General features: G+C 43.1%; 1 protein-coding gene and 1 long non-coding RNA gene across 3 annotated transcripts; one reads left to right on the plus strand and one right to left on the minus strand.

The window, feature by feature from the left end:
• Nucleotides 1-2,486: 2,486 nt before the first annotated feature.
• On the minus strand, nt 2,487-11,670 carry ESX1 (ESX homeobox 1). Of its 2 annotated transcripts, XM_064518223.1 has the most exons (5): nt 11,427-11,662; nt 11,104-11,347; nt 10,902-10,947; nt 5,133-5,419; nt 2,487-3,880 (listed from the first exon to the last, which is right to left on the minus strand). In XM_064518223.1, exons 1-5 carry the CDS (start codon nt 11,524-11,526, stop codon nt 3,655-3,657), a joined length of 903 nt encoding a protein of 300 aa, XP_064374293.1. In that variant the 5' UTR covers nt 11,527-11,662; the 3' UTR covers nt 2,487-3,654. The 2 variants fall into 2 exon arrangements, with proteins under 2 accessions (XP_064374293.1, XP_064374294.1); XM_064518224.1 differs by lacking the exons at nt 2,487-3,880; nt 10,902-10,947 and having other exon boundaries at nt 5,327-5,419; nt 11,427-11,670.
• Nucleotides 9,310-13,030, plus strand: LOC135329548 (uncharacterized). The gene is made up of 3 exons (XR_010391031.1): nt 9,310-9,454; nt 10,509-10,617; nt 11,973-13,030. It is a non-coding gene; the product is annotated as an uncharacterized LOC135329548 (long non-coding RNA).
• The last annotated feature ends 1,013 nt before the right edge of the window (nt 13,031-14,043 follow it).

The following is a 14,043-nucleotide window of genomic DNA, read 5'->3' on the forward strand; positions in this document are numbered from 1 at the left end:
ACTCAGCTAGGAGAAAACATCTGAGTCCTAAGCCAACAGGAATCTATCTATTGATAATAAGAATCTCTGCATCAGCTCCTCTAAGGCACCGCAACATGTTTATTGTCATTTTAGTAACTATGCCCATGATAGCTTGTATTTAAGCCTCTTTATTTAAATTTAAAAGAGAAGAACATTTTTGACTAAGTAAACCTTCCTCCCTTGGTGTGATACTTTATTGAAAAATAATGATAATTAATATGAAAAGCTTGTTGAGTTTGAACCCAGCACAGTTTTGGTTACAGACACACTTTGATTTCTAAGGTGATTTCAAGTGTTGTCCTCTGTATTTATTTTCGTAATATCATTAGCTCTCACAGCTGGCTTTTCAGTTCACATGAAGGAACAGAAATTTCTTGGAAGGACTCATTAAAGCAGAGAAAATGAAATCAGGCTAAAGAAAATCTCTCTCTCTCTGCATTTCAAGCTAAAACAGGATGAAACATCAGCAAGTTGTGTTCTCTACTTGCACCCATTGAGAGATGCTAATGATTGCAGACACCATCCTCCACCCAAATGGCATGGGAATGGCAGATCTTATTTAATCCATACTATAACAAAGTAGGTAATGAAGTTATTTTTGCAATGATTTCTTGTATCAGATAGGACCCAGTAGCTTGAAGCCCCAGAGCCATACATGAATACACACCAAAGACAAGACAGTCCCTGCCTCAATGACAGCTTCAAGAGAAGCAGAGACCACTGGCTGGGGTGGCAGGGGAGTGGTACCAAGCAGGTGCTTGGCAGTGGTCACAGCAAGAGGAGAGCGTCTTGGAGAAACGGTGCCTTCTTGTAAGGGGAACCTGGGAAGAGCAATCCCAAATCAATCTGGCAGGTGTTTAAGCCGGACCCCCTCCCTTGTATGCAAATCTTCATGTGTGCGTTTAGTTTTACTTAGTGATAAAACTGCAGTTAACAGAATGATATCATTGCTTTCTCTCTGCTTATTTAAAAGTGAATTGCTATCTCCGTTTCATGAACACTTATGTTTCTGTTGCTACTCTTGCGGCCCAGGCAGGTTGCAGTATCAGCTCCTCTGTGCTTCTAGGAGCTAATCCTGCTACAGGGCTGTCTAACCGAAAAGTTCCCTGAGTGAAGCCTGGGGCTTAATGCTAAAGTAGTGTTGTGCTAGGCAGATGCAGCAGCTCCTCGCTCTGGCATGAGCTATAGTGCAAGTGAGCAAAGTTGCTGCCTCTGCATATTAATTTCTGTCCCTGAAATGATTCCCGAGTGTCTACAGCTGTGGGAAAGACTTCGTTGTTATTGGACAAGAGTTATCGTTGACGTAACTGCTGAAATCAAGGGAATTTTGGCTTGTGGATTTGCTCTCCTGTGTGAAATCTCTGCTTCCCTGTAGTCAGCAGTGACATTTCTGGTGAATGCGAAGGACCTGATGTTTCATACGATGTATTGAAACTGCCTCCAGCAGTTACTTTTTGTGTGTTAACTTCTGGTAAATTCTTCTGGGAATATAATTTGGCAATACAATTACTGCAAAGTTCTTTTCTGAATGGCTCTTAGGCTCAGCATCAAGACACTTCCTGCTACTATAAAATAAGTAGTGTCATGGGCTGCTTCCCTGCAGAACCTCCTCGCATTGCAAGAGACTTGATAGTGATGTCAGGGAAAGATGCTGCAGAAGCATGTACAGAATATAACATGAGTTTGGTAATGACAGTCTCCAAACTGTTAATGTACTTAACTAAAGGTTAATTCAGCACAAACCCAGGGCTTGTGTGGATACTGTGCTGTGCTGCTAGTTGGCAGTCTGGGCTGGTGGAAGCGAAGAGCCATTGTGGAAGAAATGCACTCAGATTTTGTGGGGAGTGATGCAACCAGGACTTCTCACAAGTCTGCTGCTTGACTCAGAGTGGGACTAGTGTTAGAAAGCTTGCTTTTCCTAACAGTAAAATGCCACCACCTTCTACCTGCACTACTACCAATGTCTATGAACCAGAAATACTTCTGGTCATGCAGTAGGTTATGACTCAAGAGCAGTCAAAGCAGTTAATGGCTGGGAGGAATGATTAACTTATCCAGCAAACTGCCTTCTGTGTCATGTACCTACGTTAACAAGCGATATCACAGAAATCTACAGAAACAGCAGTTAAGGACCTGGAGTTCTATACTCAAAACTAACAAACTTGAAAACATCTGTATAGTCTCAAGAGCAGTCCCAGAGTTGCAGATATGTGACTGGCAGCACAGACAAGCTGGAAAAGTAAGTTCTAAAATACACAAAACCTTCTCTGTATGAGTTTAGTGCATAAGAATAGTCTTGAGGGACCAGCACCATCAACAGACGAGCTCCATGGTGTTCTATCAGCCCACAAAAGCACAGCTTCCTTGGAGGGCTGCTAGGGATGTGGTAAATCTTCAGGTAAAGTCAGCTGTTGGCCTTTCTGTTGTGATTGCTAACAACAGAATTAGCATTTCCATAACTACTATTTGCAGTGTCATGCTTGTTTAATCAGTCCTCACAACAGCCCTGTGAGGTAGGCAAGTGAGCTGTAAAACAAGGATAGTGATACTTACCTTCACTTAAGACCAGAGGATCAGACATATAGGCAGGATAGTTCTTCTTGTTCCCATCCCACAGATGGGGAAGTACAGCAAACACTTTAAAATGACTTGTTTGAGGCCAGAAAGGAGGTTAGGATTATCATGAATTCTGCTCACTGGGGCCTCAGTTTTCACTCTTTCCAACAGCAGTCCAAAGAAAAATTTAACACCTTACATTTAGTTTCACTTAAATTCTGAATCTACTCAAGGCATGAATCATCTGGAAATGTACAAGTGATCTGTTAACTTACTGGTCTGGTATTATGTGCCACTAATGATGCTAAAAGTATTCAGCAACCTTCTATTTCCAGCTATTAGCTATTTACTGATAAGTATATATACACATATAGAGGACTATACACAATTTACTGCACACTAATAACCTATTTTCACAGGATACAGTTTTTATATACAAAGGTTGAATTTTTTTAATTATTAAAACATTGCCACCCTTGACATAAAGCAAACATTTGTTTATTTTTTTAGTTTGAAACAAGATACTTCATACAAACCTAGTTCTGAATCAAAAATCTATACTGAAAATAGTCCACATCTCGTTCTTGCTAAGTTTGTCTAAAATGCGAGATTTCACTAGCATTTTTACTTCAACATGAAGCATGACCTCCAAGTTAGAAACGTACTGTATACCAATTCTCATGTCTAAAGTACTGCATCTAAGAGTTCCTCCTCAGAAATGAGTTAAAGATTTCTTATAAAATGTAAGTTATTCCTACAAAGAATTGTGAACCTTTATACTAGCATCCAGTGACTGTGGGGATTTCAAAGCCTCAGTTTCACGTTTATGAAGATGAGATAGTTCCTGTTTATATTTCTGTAATGTCAGAAATTTACTGCCTATAGAAATAATGACAAGTCAATTTGCTACATGATTTCACATTATAATGAAGGAAACCTATTTTAGTAGGGTTATTTGCTTTCAGTCCATTTCTGAAAATGGAGGAACTACAACTTTAAGATGTGTCTCTAACAGGAGCTACTTATTGAAGAAAGCACTCACTTTCCCCTCTGTGGCTGTGGCCTGTGGGAGAGCTCCTAACAAAGTTCTTTGTTAGTGTTTGTAAGACTGGAGATGAGGTTTAATTGAGGGATTTGTGCTGAATGTTCTTTCGCTTTGAGTCTTAGAGCTGCAATGCTCGACGTTTTCCTTTCAACTGCTGCTGGATCAGTGAAGGCAGTGAGAGCAGGGTCTGACGGGGGTGCAGGAGCTTTCGTTAGTACTGAAGCTGTTGTCATGAGAGGATTTAAAGCATTCAGAAACCTGTATTTGAAAGAAGTCAATATTATCCAAACTACAAATTGCTCTGGAGAACAAGTACTTATTAATTGAATCACAAGACTTAAAGAAGTATTAGCAAAGAATCTGTTAAAATTTCCAGCTTCTTCTAAATGTATTTTTCTTTTTTTGTTTCCAGGATGTATTTTAGTTGTTTCATAGTACAGTGTTTTTCTCTTAAAATCACCCTCAATTAAAATAAAGGGAGAGAATCAGACATGGCATGCAGATACCTAGAACAGCACTGATTTCCTTAACTCCTAATGCTAAATTCTATCTGAACAAACCCTGAATGCTGTAAATCAGTCTGTATTCTGAAAACAGTAAACCACCTTGTAAAAAGAACAATTTTTTTATAGCTGTTTGTGCAGCCAATTTGTCTAACAAGTTATTCCGTGTGAAAAGCAGCATAAGTCACTGTGGCAGAAAGATCCGCCTGTTAATGCAGAACTACACACAGTATAGGGTATAATTTCAGTAAGAGGACAGCACTATCCTAACATATATTTAAAAAACTACATGTACGTCCTTGTCTCTATTTTATGGGGTGCACAAGAACAGCAGCAGCACTCTGCTGATGAATTTCAGGTTGCTGGGCAAGAAAGCCCAGGAAGCAGTTTCGGTTGAAATGAATTGCTGGTGTTCTAGGTACCTGACTATAGAGAAAGGAATGGAGGGTAGGTCTGAGTTTGCTCTAAGCACTGAGAGCGTACCACCTGCAGAGGAAACCAGGCTGGTTGTACTGCTCTTAGCAGCAAGTTAGGATCAGGAAAATCTCTCTCTCTTTTGAGCTTTGTCAATCTTGCACATGAAGCCAATCTCCTGGTCTGACCTCCTGTGAAGAAACATTTAATCCTTTACTCTGGCAAATCACCTAGAAGCCAGGTCTGTCTGCAGTCCCATCTTTACTGTGTGCAAACTGCATCAGTCGGCTGCAACCTACAGATTAGATTACAGCAGTCTATTGTGAAGACCAGAGTTCAATGGGACCAACCTTTCAAAAGCAGGCATAAGTGTTGTTCAAATAGTAATTACATATGACATTTTTACTATCATAACTTAAAGTCGAATCCTGCTATTCTTAATCTAACTATCCCATGCAGGAACTAACCCCATTTTACTAAGTTTATTTTTTACAGGAGTATATTTAACGAGAATGCATGCAAGTGTCAAACTAATACAAGTACAATAACTTTGAACAATTTTGAGATTTAGGAAAGAAAACACTTGATACTACCTTCCAAAATGTGGACTTAAAATTGGATTTCTGAAGAGAGAAGTCCAGGTAAGACTGTTGAGGCCAAAAGTCCCCAAGGTTGAAGGACAAAAGGCTGGAGACATGGACGGCACAGCCAGTGTTGAAAGAGGCATTGACCTCCATGTGTGGTCTAGGAGGGGTGAATGACTCAACGGAACATCCAAAAATAGACCAAGTGGGTGTGTTAAGGAGATTCCTGGAACAGTCCCCAGAATTTCATTTTTTTCGCGTTTCCTCCACTTTGCCCTTCTGTTTTGGAACCAGACCTTTAATGAGAAATTACAAAGGCATTAGCTGAACTCACTGTAGTTTGTCATACCAGCTACTGCATGCAGTGATACAAAATAGTAACTGTTAAACCAAAAAACATTTCTTAATATTAAAGATCCATTGATAAATTCCTTAGTGGGTTTATTAGCAAATAATCAAAGTTAGAAATATATTGTGAGTTTGACTAGCTTGTGGCTCCATTTGAATACAGCCCCATATGTTTTTAAGCCTTTGTAATATTTTAACCTATCACTTGAGAACTTAGTTATTAAAAGTGATCATTTATCCTTTCATAAGCTATTATTGAACATTAAATTTCAACAAAGCCATTCAAGAGGTGTCTATTTCTGTACGAATACTTCAGGAAGCGGTTTAGTCCTGACTGTAACAGTAACTAGGCCAAGTATGCCATGTGTGCTTTTTTTATCTCGATAGTTGGACAGTACAATTTTATATGTGGGGTTAAAAATAAAATGAGAAGCTTTTGTTATCTACCATGAATACAAACAGCATATAGTTATATGAAAGTGATCAACTGAATTGCACTAAAAGCCAATACTAAACTAGAAAATCTGGTAAGTAGTATTAGAACAGGGAATCCAACTCTTCCTAGAGGGGTTTTAGCCGGTATTGGTTTTGTGTTGTAAGCTATTGAGTATATTGCCTCTTTCAGCCTGACTAATCATTATTTTAGCCCATTAAGCATATTTTAAAGATTTTAGTCAATCCAATCTACAGATCAGAAAACTGACTCTTCACTGCTTTTTGCTGCCATCCTAGGTTCTGAAAGGTTCTGCTCAATTAATGCTGAAGAACAACAGTGTGAAGTATATCAGCTCTAAAACACATGGGAGAGAAGCCCTAAAACCAAGAATCTCAGAAATGGATGCTTCCAAGGTAGAACACTCAAAACCCAAATTTACTCAGCTGTTTGGATCTTCTAGCCCCCTTTGCAGTGGAGGTAGTTGGATCCATTCAAATTGGATTCTGAACTGAATCTGGATGTGGAAAAGGCCTTGGCTGTGGCACATCATCTCATTCAGCAGCCTGGTAAGTTACTACTTTTGAAATGGAATGAGCTGCTGCCAGAAGTGTCATCTGTATGAGACCTGAATGCTCGACTTGGGGTGCAATGTTTAGTAGAGAGTGGTAACCCAAGGAACAAAGTTCTCAGAAAGGCCAACCTCTGTTTTACGCAGAATTCTGACTTTCTGAAATTTGCTTCTGATTTAGGACAAAGGTAAAACTTTAAAGCTTAGGGTCATTTACCATAGAATACAGATTCTTATTAAGAAGATAATCACTAGAACAAACTAAAATCATAACTCAAAATTAAATTGCAAAAAGTCACAACAAAAAGATAGCAGATGCTAAAATTAATTAGTCCTTTGGTATTAGTCTTTCTAAAATGGTCAAATTCTATAGAAATCTATAATGACAACGGAAGACTGGCTTGAGTTTTTTAATAAATAGTTGCCTTTTCTATCTGCAATTATATTTCAGTTAAAAAATGTTTTTCAAGAGTTTAAAATTTCTATTGCATAACACCTGTAATAGTTAATTACTAGGAAACAGCTGGCTGACAATCAGCTTCTGGGGGTTACCAGCTCCACCACTCGCTTTAATCTCAGACATGCCATATAACTGTTCCCTGTGACTTATTTACCTTCAGGTGCTTAAATAATACCAAGTAGTAGAGTGGTTTGGAAGGAAACTGTCCGCTAACAGGATGCCAACAGCCCAAACAAAAAGGCTGTAGTGTGCCATAGCCTTGCTGTCCTGAGTCTGATGATGTTTCTACATCTATCAATGACATTTATTCTTCTAAAGCACTTCCTATGGGGTTCTCAGGCCCCAGCTGAGGAATGGCTTACTCTAGTCCTTTCATTGCATATGTTCTAGTGTTTTTACACTGGGGAATTGCTGTTCCCCTGGAGGAGGGGTTTAGATTGTGTTGTGTATATAACAGAGCCAGGTGCACTGTACAGGGAAGGTGCCCTTAGGAGAAGTCAGAGCATCAAAGTTTGGAAGTTGGTACTTGGATTCTTGAGTGCTCTGACTGGCTTTTTGGTCACTTGTCAAACAACCACACACTTTAAAGAATCAAATGTCTTCCATCTTAACCAGTGAAACACCAGCCAGCTATGCCTATGTAAGAGTGAAGACTACATAGTCAGTGTGTATTAGTCCATGTCTAGGGATTTGGTAAGAAAAAATGAGCTCAGTTACTGGGAATCACATGACTTGAAATCACCGTTAACCATTAATCCCAAATATCTGCAAGTGGAGCTTAGCTGAGATCTCACAAGACAAGACACCAACTCAGAGGTGTTAGTGTTTTCCATTAGAATAAAATCCAATAGAAAAAAGGCAATGTGAACCTTCTCACACTGTAGCCATGCAGGTAAAGCCTTTCCTAAAAAGGACAAAACAGGTGCTGCAAAAGTATGAATTTCCTTATAAATCTTAGCATTATTCTTCAAATTTTTCTTTACAAAGAAGTGTAACATGAGATGACGTGTGCTTTTCTGATTTTTCTGTGCTAAAGTGAATCCATTTGATCACTCAGATTTGTACTCTGACTGCAAAATATATATATATTTTTTAAACAGGGGTTAATAACTAGACTCATTTAGTAATCGCTCAGATTTTGTATTTATCAAACTGGAGGGAAATATCAGTGTAAATATCTAATAATTATGTTTAGAAAAAAAGCCAGCTTCCAGCTCCTTACTGCTACAAACTCATCAGCGCAAGTGATAAAGGGACACAGACATACCTCATACCTTACACTGATGTGACAAACATCTTTCAAAATTTAGCATGTATTAGTCATTAACATTCAGATTAGTCATTCTGAAGCTTTTGTTAAGCAGTTTTCCTTTGCTTTCAATAAAAGGCTTAAGTTGCCTTTATAAGTGTATTTTCAGAATCATTTAAAGTGCTAAACTAAACATAAGAGATACTGCTATATCAGTCTTAAGATTTTTATGATATAAGTGTAATATCAGTGAAAAAAGCTTAAAAATACATTAAGTGTTCAGGAAAGAAGGTGTGTTACACTCTCACATTTGATTTGTACACTAAGTATTATCCAGGTTATTTTTGTAATTACTAGCACTGCACATATTGGACAAAAGAAATTTGTCTTTTAAATGAAAAATAAACTGAGCATCTAAAATTTCATAGCTTTCTTGCTGTAATTTTTTTCTTTAAAAATGTATCCTATTTAATTGATGTAATACCCAACAATGATAAAGACTCATAAATGTTGCTACTGCATGTTTCTGCTGTAGCTGAATACAGGATCACTATCAGGAAAAAAAACCACAAGGATGCTTAATTCCATCAGATTAAGCTAATATTTTGATACTGATGCAGCTTATGGCACTGAATTACCCATGCAATGCTTGACTCTTCACATTAAGAAAACAAAACATTCAATAACTGTTTCTTAGTTTCCCTCTGGACCAACAATATGAATTATGGGAAACGGAATGGCAACAATAGATGTAAATACTACTGAAGAGACTCCCAAAATGAGTTCAGGTTATGGAAAGGTTTTGCAGGCTTTTAGACTACCCCTTTCCCAAGGTAAGGAAGGATACAAAGATTTCTGCTTCCATCTCCTCCCTTTATTTGTGTATCCTCTTACCTCCAGGGCTAAGTTGTCTCCTATTTACTACAGAACAAGAACACAGGCAGAGCCACTGAGATACAAGCTCACCCGAAGCCAACTTTGTGCTGGCCAGGTGCTCGTGTCCAGAAGCCTTGTGGCAAGATCTGACAAAGAGTATTGGAGGAGCAAGGCACAGCTCTCTGAGGTTCCTCCCACCCACTGGAGATGCACAAGCTCTGGTATTTTGCATGTTAATTGCTCTTCACCTCCATCAAACCTGAATCTGACTGTCTCTTCCAGGTAAGTCATTAGGAAAGGAGTTCCTCCTTGCCATCAACTAATGCACCATTCCTTCACAGGCCAAACTGGCTACAGAACAAGGACCCCATGAGGGGAATGGGACAGTTAACAGGTAAGCTAAAAGCTTTTCAGCCATGTCCTTTCTAATGGTAGAGGCAGTATATAGTTACCAGGTATTGCAGTATTTCAGTGACTACAAGTTTTAGTGATTTCTGGGGACAGGGAGAGGGAAGAGCACATAATTTCCTTCAAGTTCACAAAACAGACATGAAAGTACATCCAACTATGCTCAGATGAGTAAATTATGGAGCACTGGAAGTAGTGTTCATACTCACAAGGACCTTTTCTGAAGATGATTCATGTTTTAAAAAAAACAAAAAAAAAGGTAAAGAAACTGACAGCCTTACAGACTTCAGCTAGTGTGAGCCATCACAGATCCAGTGACTGAAAAAATGACAACTTCTACAAGCAGGGTTCCGGCACCGACAGTAACAAAGCTACGCAGTAGTAAGCAGGACTGACACACTGAGCAGCTGCACCCCTGTTCTCCAACTTCCATGAGTAGGCAAATGCCCAGAGTTGTACTGGAAGAGTAGTTCAGTCAACATCTGATATCCAGTACAAGCCAAATTTTGTACCATTTTGATGTCAAGCTTGCAAAACTTTGAAAGCCTTCATACCCAGTTTGAAATTACCTTTTTCAAAAACCTAACAGATGTTTTCTATAAAAATGAACTTTTACCTTATAAAAGAGCTGAACTTAAACCGCTCTTTAAAAGGTTAACTATGAATGTTAAGAGTCAGAAAAAGCTACTAGGGTTATTCTTAGTTTAACTCTGCTCTTAAGAAAACTGCAGACTGTTTGAGGAATTAGATTGTCTCTATATCTGTATGCCTCATGTTCTGCAGGAGTTGCCATTATTACAGCTCAGCTAAACCATAAAATTCCCTGGACAGTTTCTTACTGTCATCTGAGTATCAAATTATTCTTTTATTTATTTTAACCATTCATTTAAAAGTGCAGCTGTTCGAGTTAAGTTAGAGCAGGAGAACAGTGTAAGCTGCTCTGAACATCTATGTAAATTCTTCAATTTAGGATGCCCCACAGAACTGCTCACTTCTTCACACCATCTTGTAAAACGGTATATTTTTTTTTATTATCTCAGAACTCAGGAGAATAGTACTCTGCCTTTAGACCCCTGAAGACAGCAGCAGATGTGGATCTGAACTGTACTTCGGGAATCTTTCTAAAACTGCTTGCTTTCCTGCCTCCAGGTAACCTGCCCATTTCTCCTTCCTTTTAAAATTAATTTGAAGTAATAACCAAAACCGACAGAACCCACCCCACTCCGCACTTGCTTCACTCCCCCATCCTGCGTTATCGTATTGCCCAACTGAGGAAACGGGGATAGAGCGTTATTTTTAATAGCTACTTTCAAGCCTTGAAGGGTTTGAAACTCCACGAAAGCGTCTAACGGCCGGGCAGGGGCGGGAGCGTCTGCTGGCGTCAACGGCCCCAACGGTCGCGGCGGCCCCAGCGGTCGCGGCCCGCCACTCACCTGCACGCGGGCTTCGGTGAGGTCCAGGCGCACGGCGAGCTCCTCCCTGCGGGGCAGCACACCGTTAGCCGCCGGGCGCCCGCGGCCCCGGCCCTCCGCCCGCCCGCGCCCCGGCGGCCGCGGCGCCCCGGCCCGCTCCGCTCGGCGCCGCGCCGCGAGGGCAGGACGCCCCTCCCGCCGGCGGCCGGCGCCGCGCCGCTACCTGGTGAAGACGTCGGGGTAGTGGGACTTGCGGAAGGCGCGCTCCAGCTCCTCCAGCTGGAAGGTGCTGAACGTGGTGCGGTACCGCCGCTGCTTCCTCTTCAGCGGGCCCGGCGCCTCGCCGCCCCTCGCCGCCGCCGCCGCCGCCGCCGCGCCGGGCGGGCGCCCCCCCCGCCCCGCCGCCACCGGCTCCTCCGCGGGCGCGCGCGCTCGGCCGGGCCGCAGCGGCGCCGCGCGCTCCTCGCCTGAGGGGAGAGAAGCGGGGAGTTACCGCGGAGCGGCGCGGGCCGGCGCGGCGCCCCCCCGTGCCCCGGCGCCCCTCACCGTGCCGCCCCGCGGCGGGGCCGCGGCCCAGGATGCTGTCGATGAAGTAGGAGGTGAGGAGGTGCAGCGCCGGCGGGGCGGCGGGGGTCGAGCCCTGCATGGCGGCGGCGGGCTGCGCCCCCGCGCCGCGCCGCGCCGCGTTTTATTGGCGCGGGCAGCGCCCGGCTCCGCGCCCCGGCATTAGCATTTCATTAGCGCGCTGGCGTCAAGCCGGGGGTGGGACGCGCGGGGGCCGGGCCGGGCCCGCCGCGGCCTCCCCCGGGGCGGACGGGCGGGCCGGCGCCCGCTTCTGCCCTGCTCGCGGCGGCCGGGCGGGCGCCGGCTTCTTGAAGCCGCCTTCCAGGGTGCGGCTTTGGAGGCGCCGCGGGAAGTTGCGCCGGTGCCCCCGGGCATGCGGAGCCGCCGCCGGGAGCGGAGGGAGCGGGGCAGCACCTGCCCGGCGCCGGGAGGAAGGGGCTCGCCCGCGCGCGCCGGCGGAGCGCGTGCCGGAGTTCGGCGCTGTGTCGCTTCTGCTGAACTTGTCCTCGCTGAATTCGTCTCTTTCAGACGGGCGCTGCGAAGTGCTGGGTGCCGACAGCGCAGGGGAAACGCACAAGACCCTGCAGGACTGAGTCCTTTTTCCTGGGAGATCTTTCATTCCGCTCCAACCTGCTTGGATTCTGTTGTGGGTGCTATTACGGCAGTGATTCCTCAACAGGAGGCCTGGAAACGATTTCCTGCACACAGAGACTTCCAGGAGCTCTGTGATCCTGCTATGTTATAGTGCTAGCACCTGACATAAATTAGATCACAAGGTGACTTGGTCCTGCGATCTGGATTTTGGGGGATGGGAATAAAACATCAGTTTCTAGAGAGTCTTCTAGAGAATGCACCAGAGAAGGGCTTAAAGAAAATAAAATCCCCCAAACAGTGGCTGAAAGCTGAAGCCAGACAAATTTAGGTTAGAAATGAGACATACATGTTAAATCTTTGTGTTTATAACTGACCTTTGAAACAACATAGATGGTGAAATACTTGGTTCTCCATCTCTGAATGTCTTGCAGAGATGCAAGTAAAGTGCTCGCAGATGGGACTGTTCTGTTTCTGGTGCCCAAGCTGGCTTGTCCAGGGTTAGTGTGGCTCTTGCTTCCCTGGAGTAAGATCACAGAGCCATATAACAGTGGTGAGTGCTGAGGGAAGCAGAGGAAGGGAGAGGTCATGTGATTGAACTTCTGGATCCCAACACATGGCTGTAGTTTTCATCTGGAGTCATCACAGAAAGTGGGGTTCAGAAGTTATCTTCCCTTTTCAAGATCTGCATGGAAAACACAAGGCGCCCCTGTAGCCTCTTGGAGGGGCTTGGCCATGTGCACCTTTTAAACTCAGGCTGGAGTGAGAAAACGCTTTTTCTCCATCCCCATCCTAGGAGCTTACCTGGTATACAAAAGGAGAGCAGCATCCCCTGTTTTATGGGCGAAGGCTTCCTGCTGTGTAAATTCCTTAGGGGGCGTGGGCCTTTGACTGAGGGGCCGCAACATCGTTTGACACAAGAGGGCTTATATTAGAGCTGGGTGTATATTTTTTTCCATACAAAAGATGAAAAGAAATAAAATACCTCCAATTTACCCGTGTTCACTCTCGGTCAGGTGTGTTTCCCCTATGGTTTTAAGTGACTGTACGATTAATTTGCTTTTATTAACAGATAACCAGGATGTGTGTGCTGTAGGCAATGGTAGTACTTTGTGTATTGCCTCTGCCTTTTGTGAGTGACTGGCCCGTAGAATGGCTGAAAAATCTTCTGTCTGAATTACATCCCCAGTGCTTCTGCTAGCTGCAGAAGTTCTGTGAATTTGGATCCCAGGACATTTCTTCAGTTGTGGTGTTTGCTTCTGAGCTGTTTATTGTTAAAGCATTCTGAATCGCTGGTAAAGATACCAAGGTACCTTGTTTTGTGCTTCAAAAATGCTAGCTTTTAGTTTAAGAAATGAACACCTGGTGCTTATCATAAATTACAGATAAACTTAGCATCTTTGAATGATATATTTTTCAGTATATGCCTGCCTTCAGTAATGGAGGGACGTGATTCAGTTACGGTGGGTAGTAGAAAAGTTTTCCTGGTGTATCATAGGAGTAGCTGGGCATGGTCTGGGAGCAGTACAGTGCAGAGGTCCTAGGGTAGTCCTGCAGGAGTCCAGGTTGAGTCAGCAAGATTTATTAGCTATGTTCAGCGCTCTCCCTTGAAGAGCAACTCAGTGTGTGTGAGTGTGTAGGGGGGGCGTCTGTGCTACACTCCTTGACCAGATGGACAGACTCTCCTGCCCTTTTTTCTCCCCTGCCTGCTCCTTATTATCTGCTTCCTAGAACCCTCTGGGTGTTTTTACCTAACACTGTCCCCGATACTTCAGCAACTTAGAGCACTTCCTGTCTTTTCCTTATTAACAAAGTACATTGTAATTTTAGCAGCTTTTGGCTTCACGTACTGAAGGCCATACTTGAGCTACAAGGTTTGGGCATACATTTGCAGTGTAAAGAGCAGTGGTTCTGTGCATACTATGGACCAAATAACACAGTTTTTTTGGTTCTAGGAAACAAGATTTTTGAGCTATCTAGTTTCTTCTGGCCCCAAGAAACTTCACTG

This window comes from Dromaius novaehollandiae, chromosome 11 (genome assembly GCF_036370855.1).
Source record: "Dromaius novaehollandiae isolate bDroNov1 chromosome 11, bDroNov1.hap1, whole genome shotgun sequence".
Lineage (NCBI taxonomy): Eukaryota > Metazoa > Chordata > Aves > Casuariiformes > Dromaiidae > Dromaius > Dromaius novaehollandiae.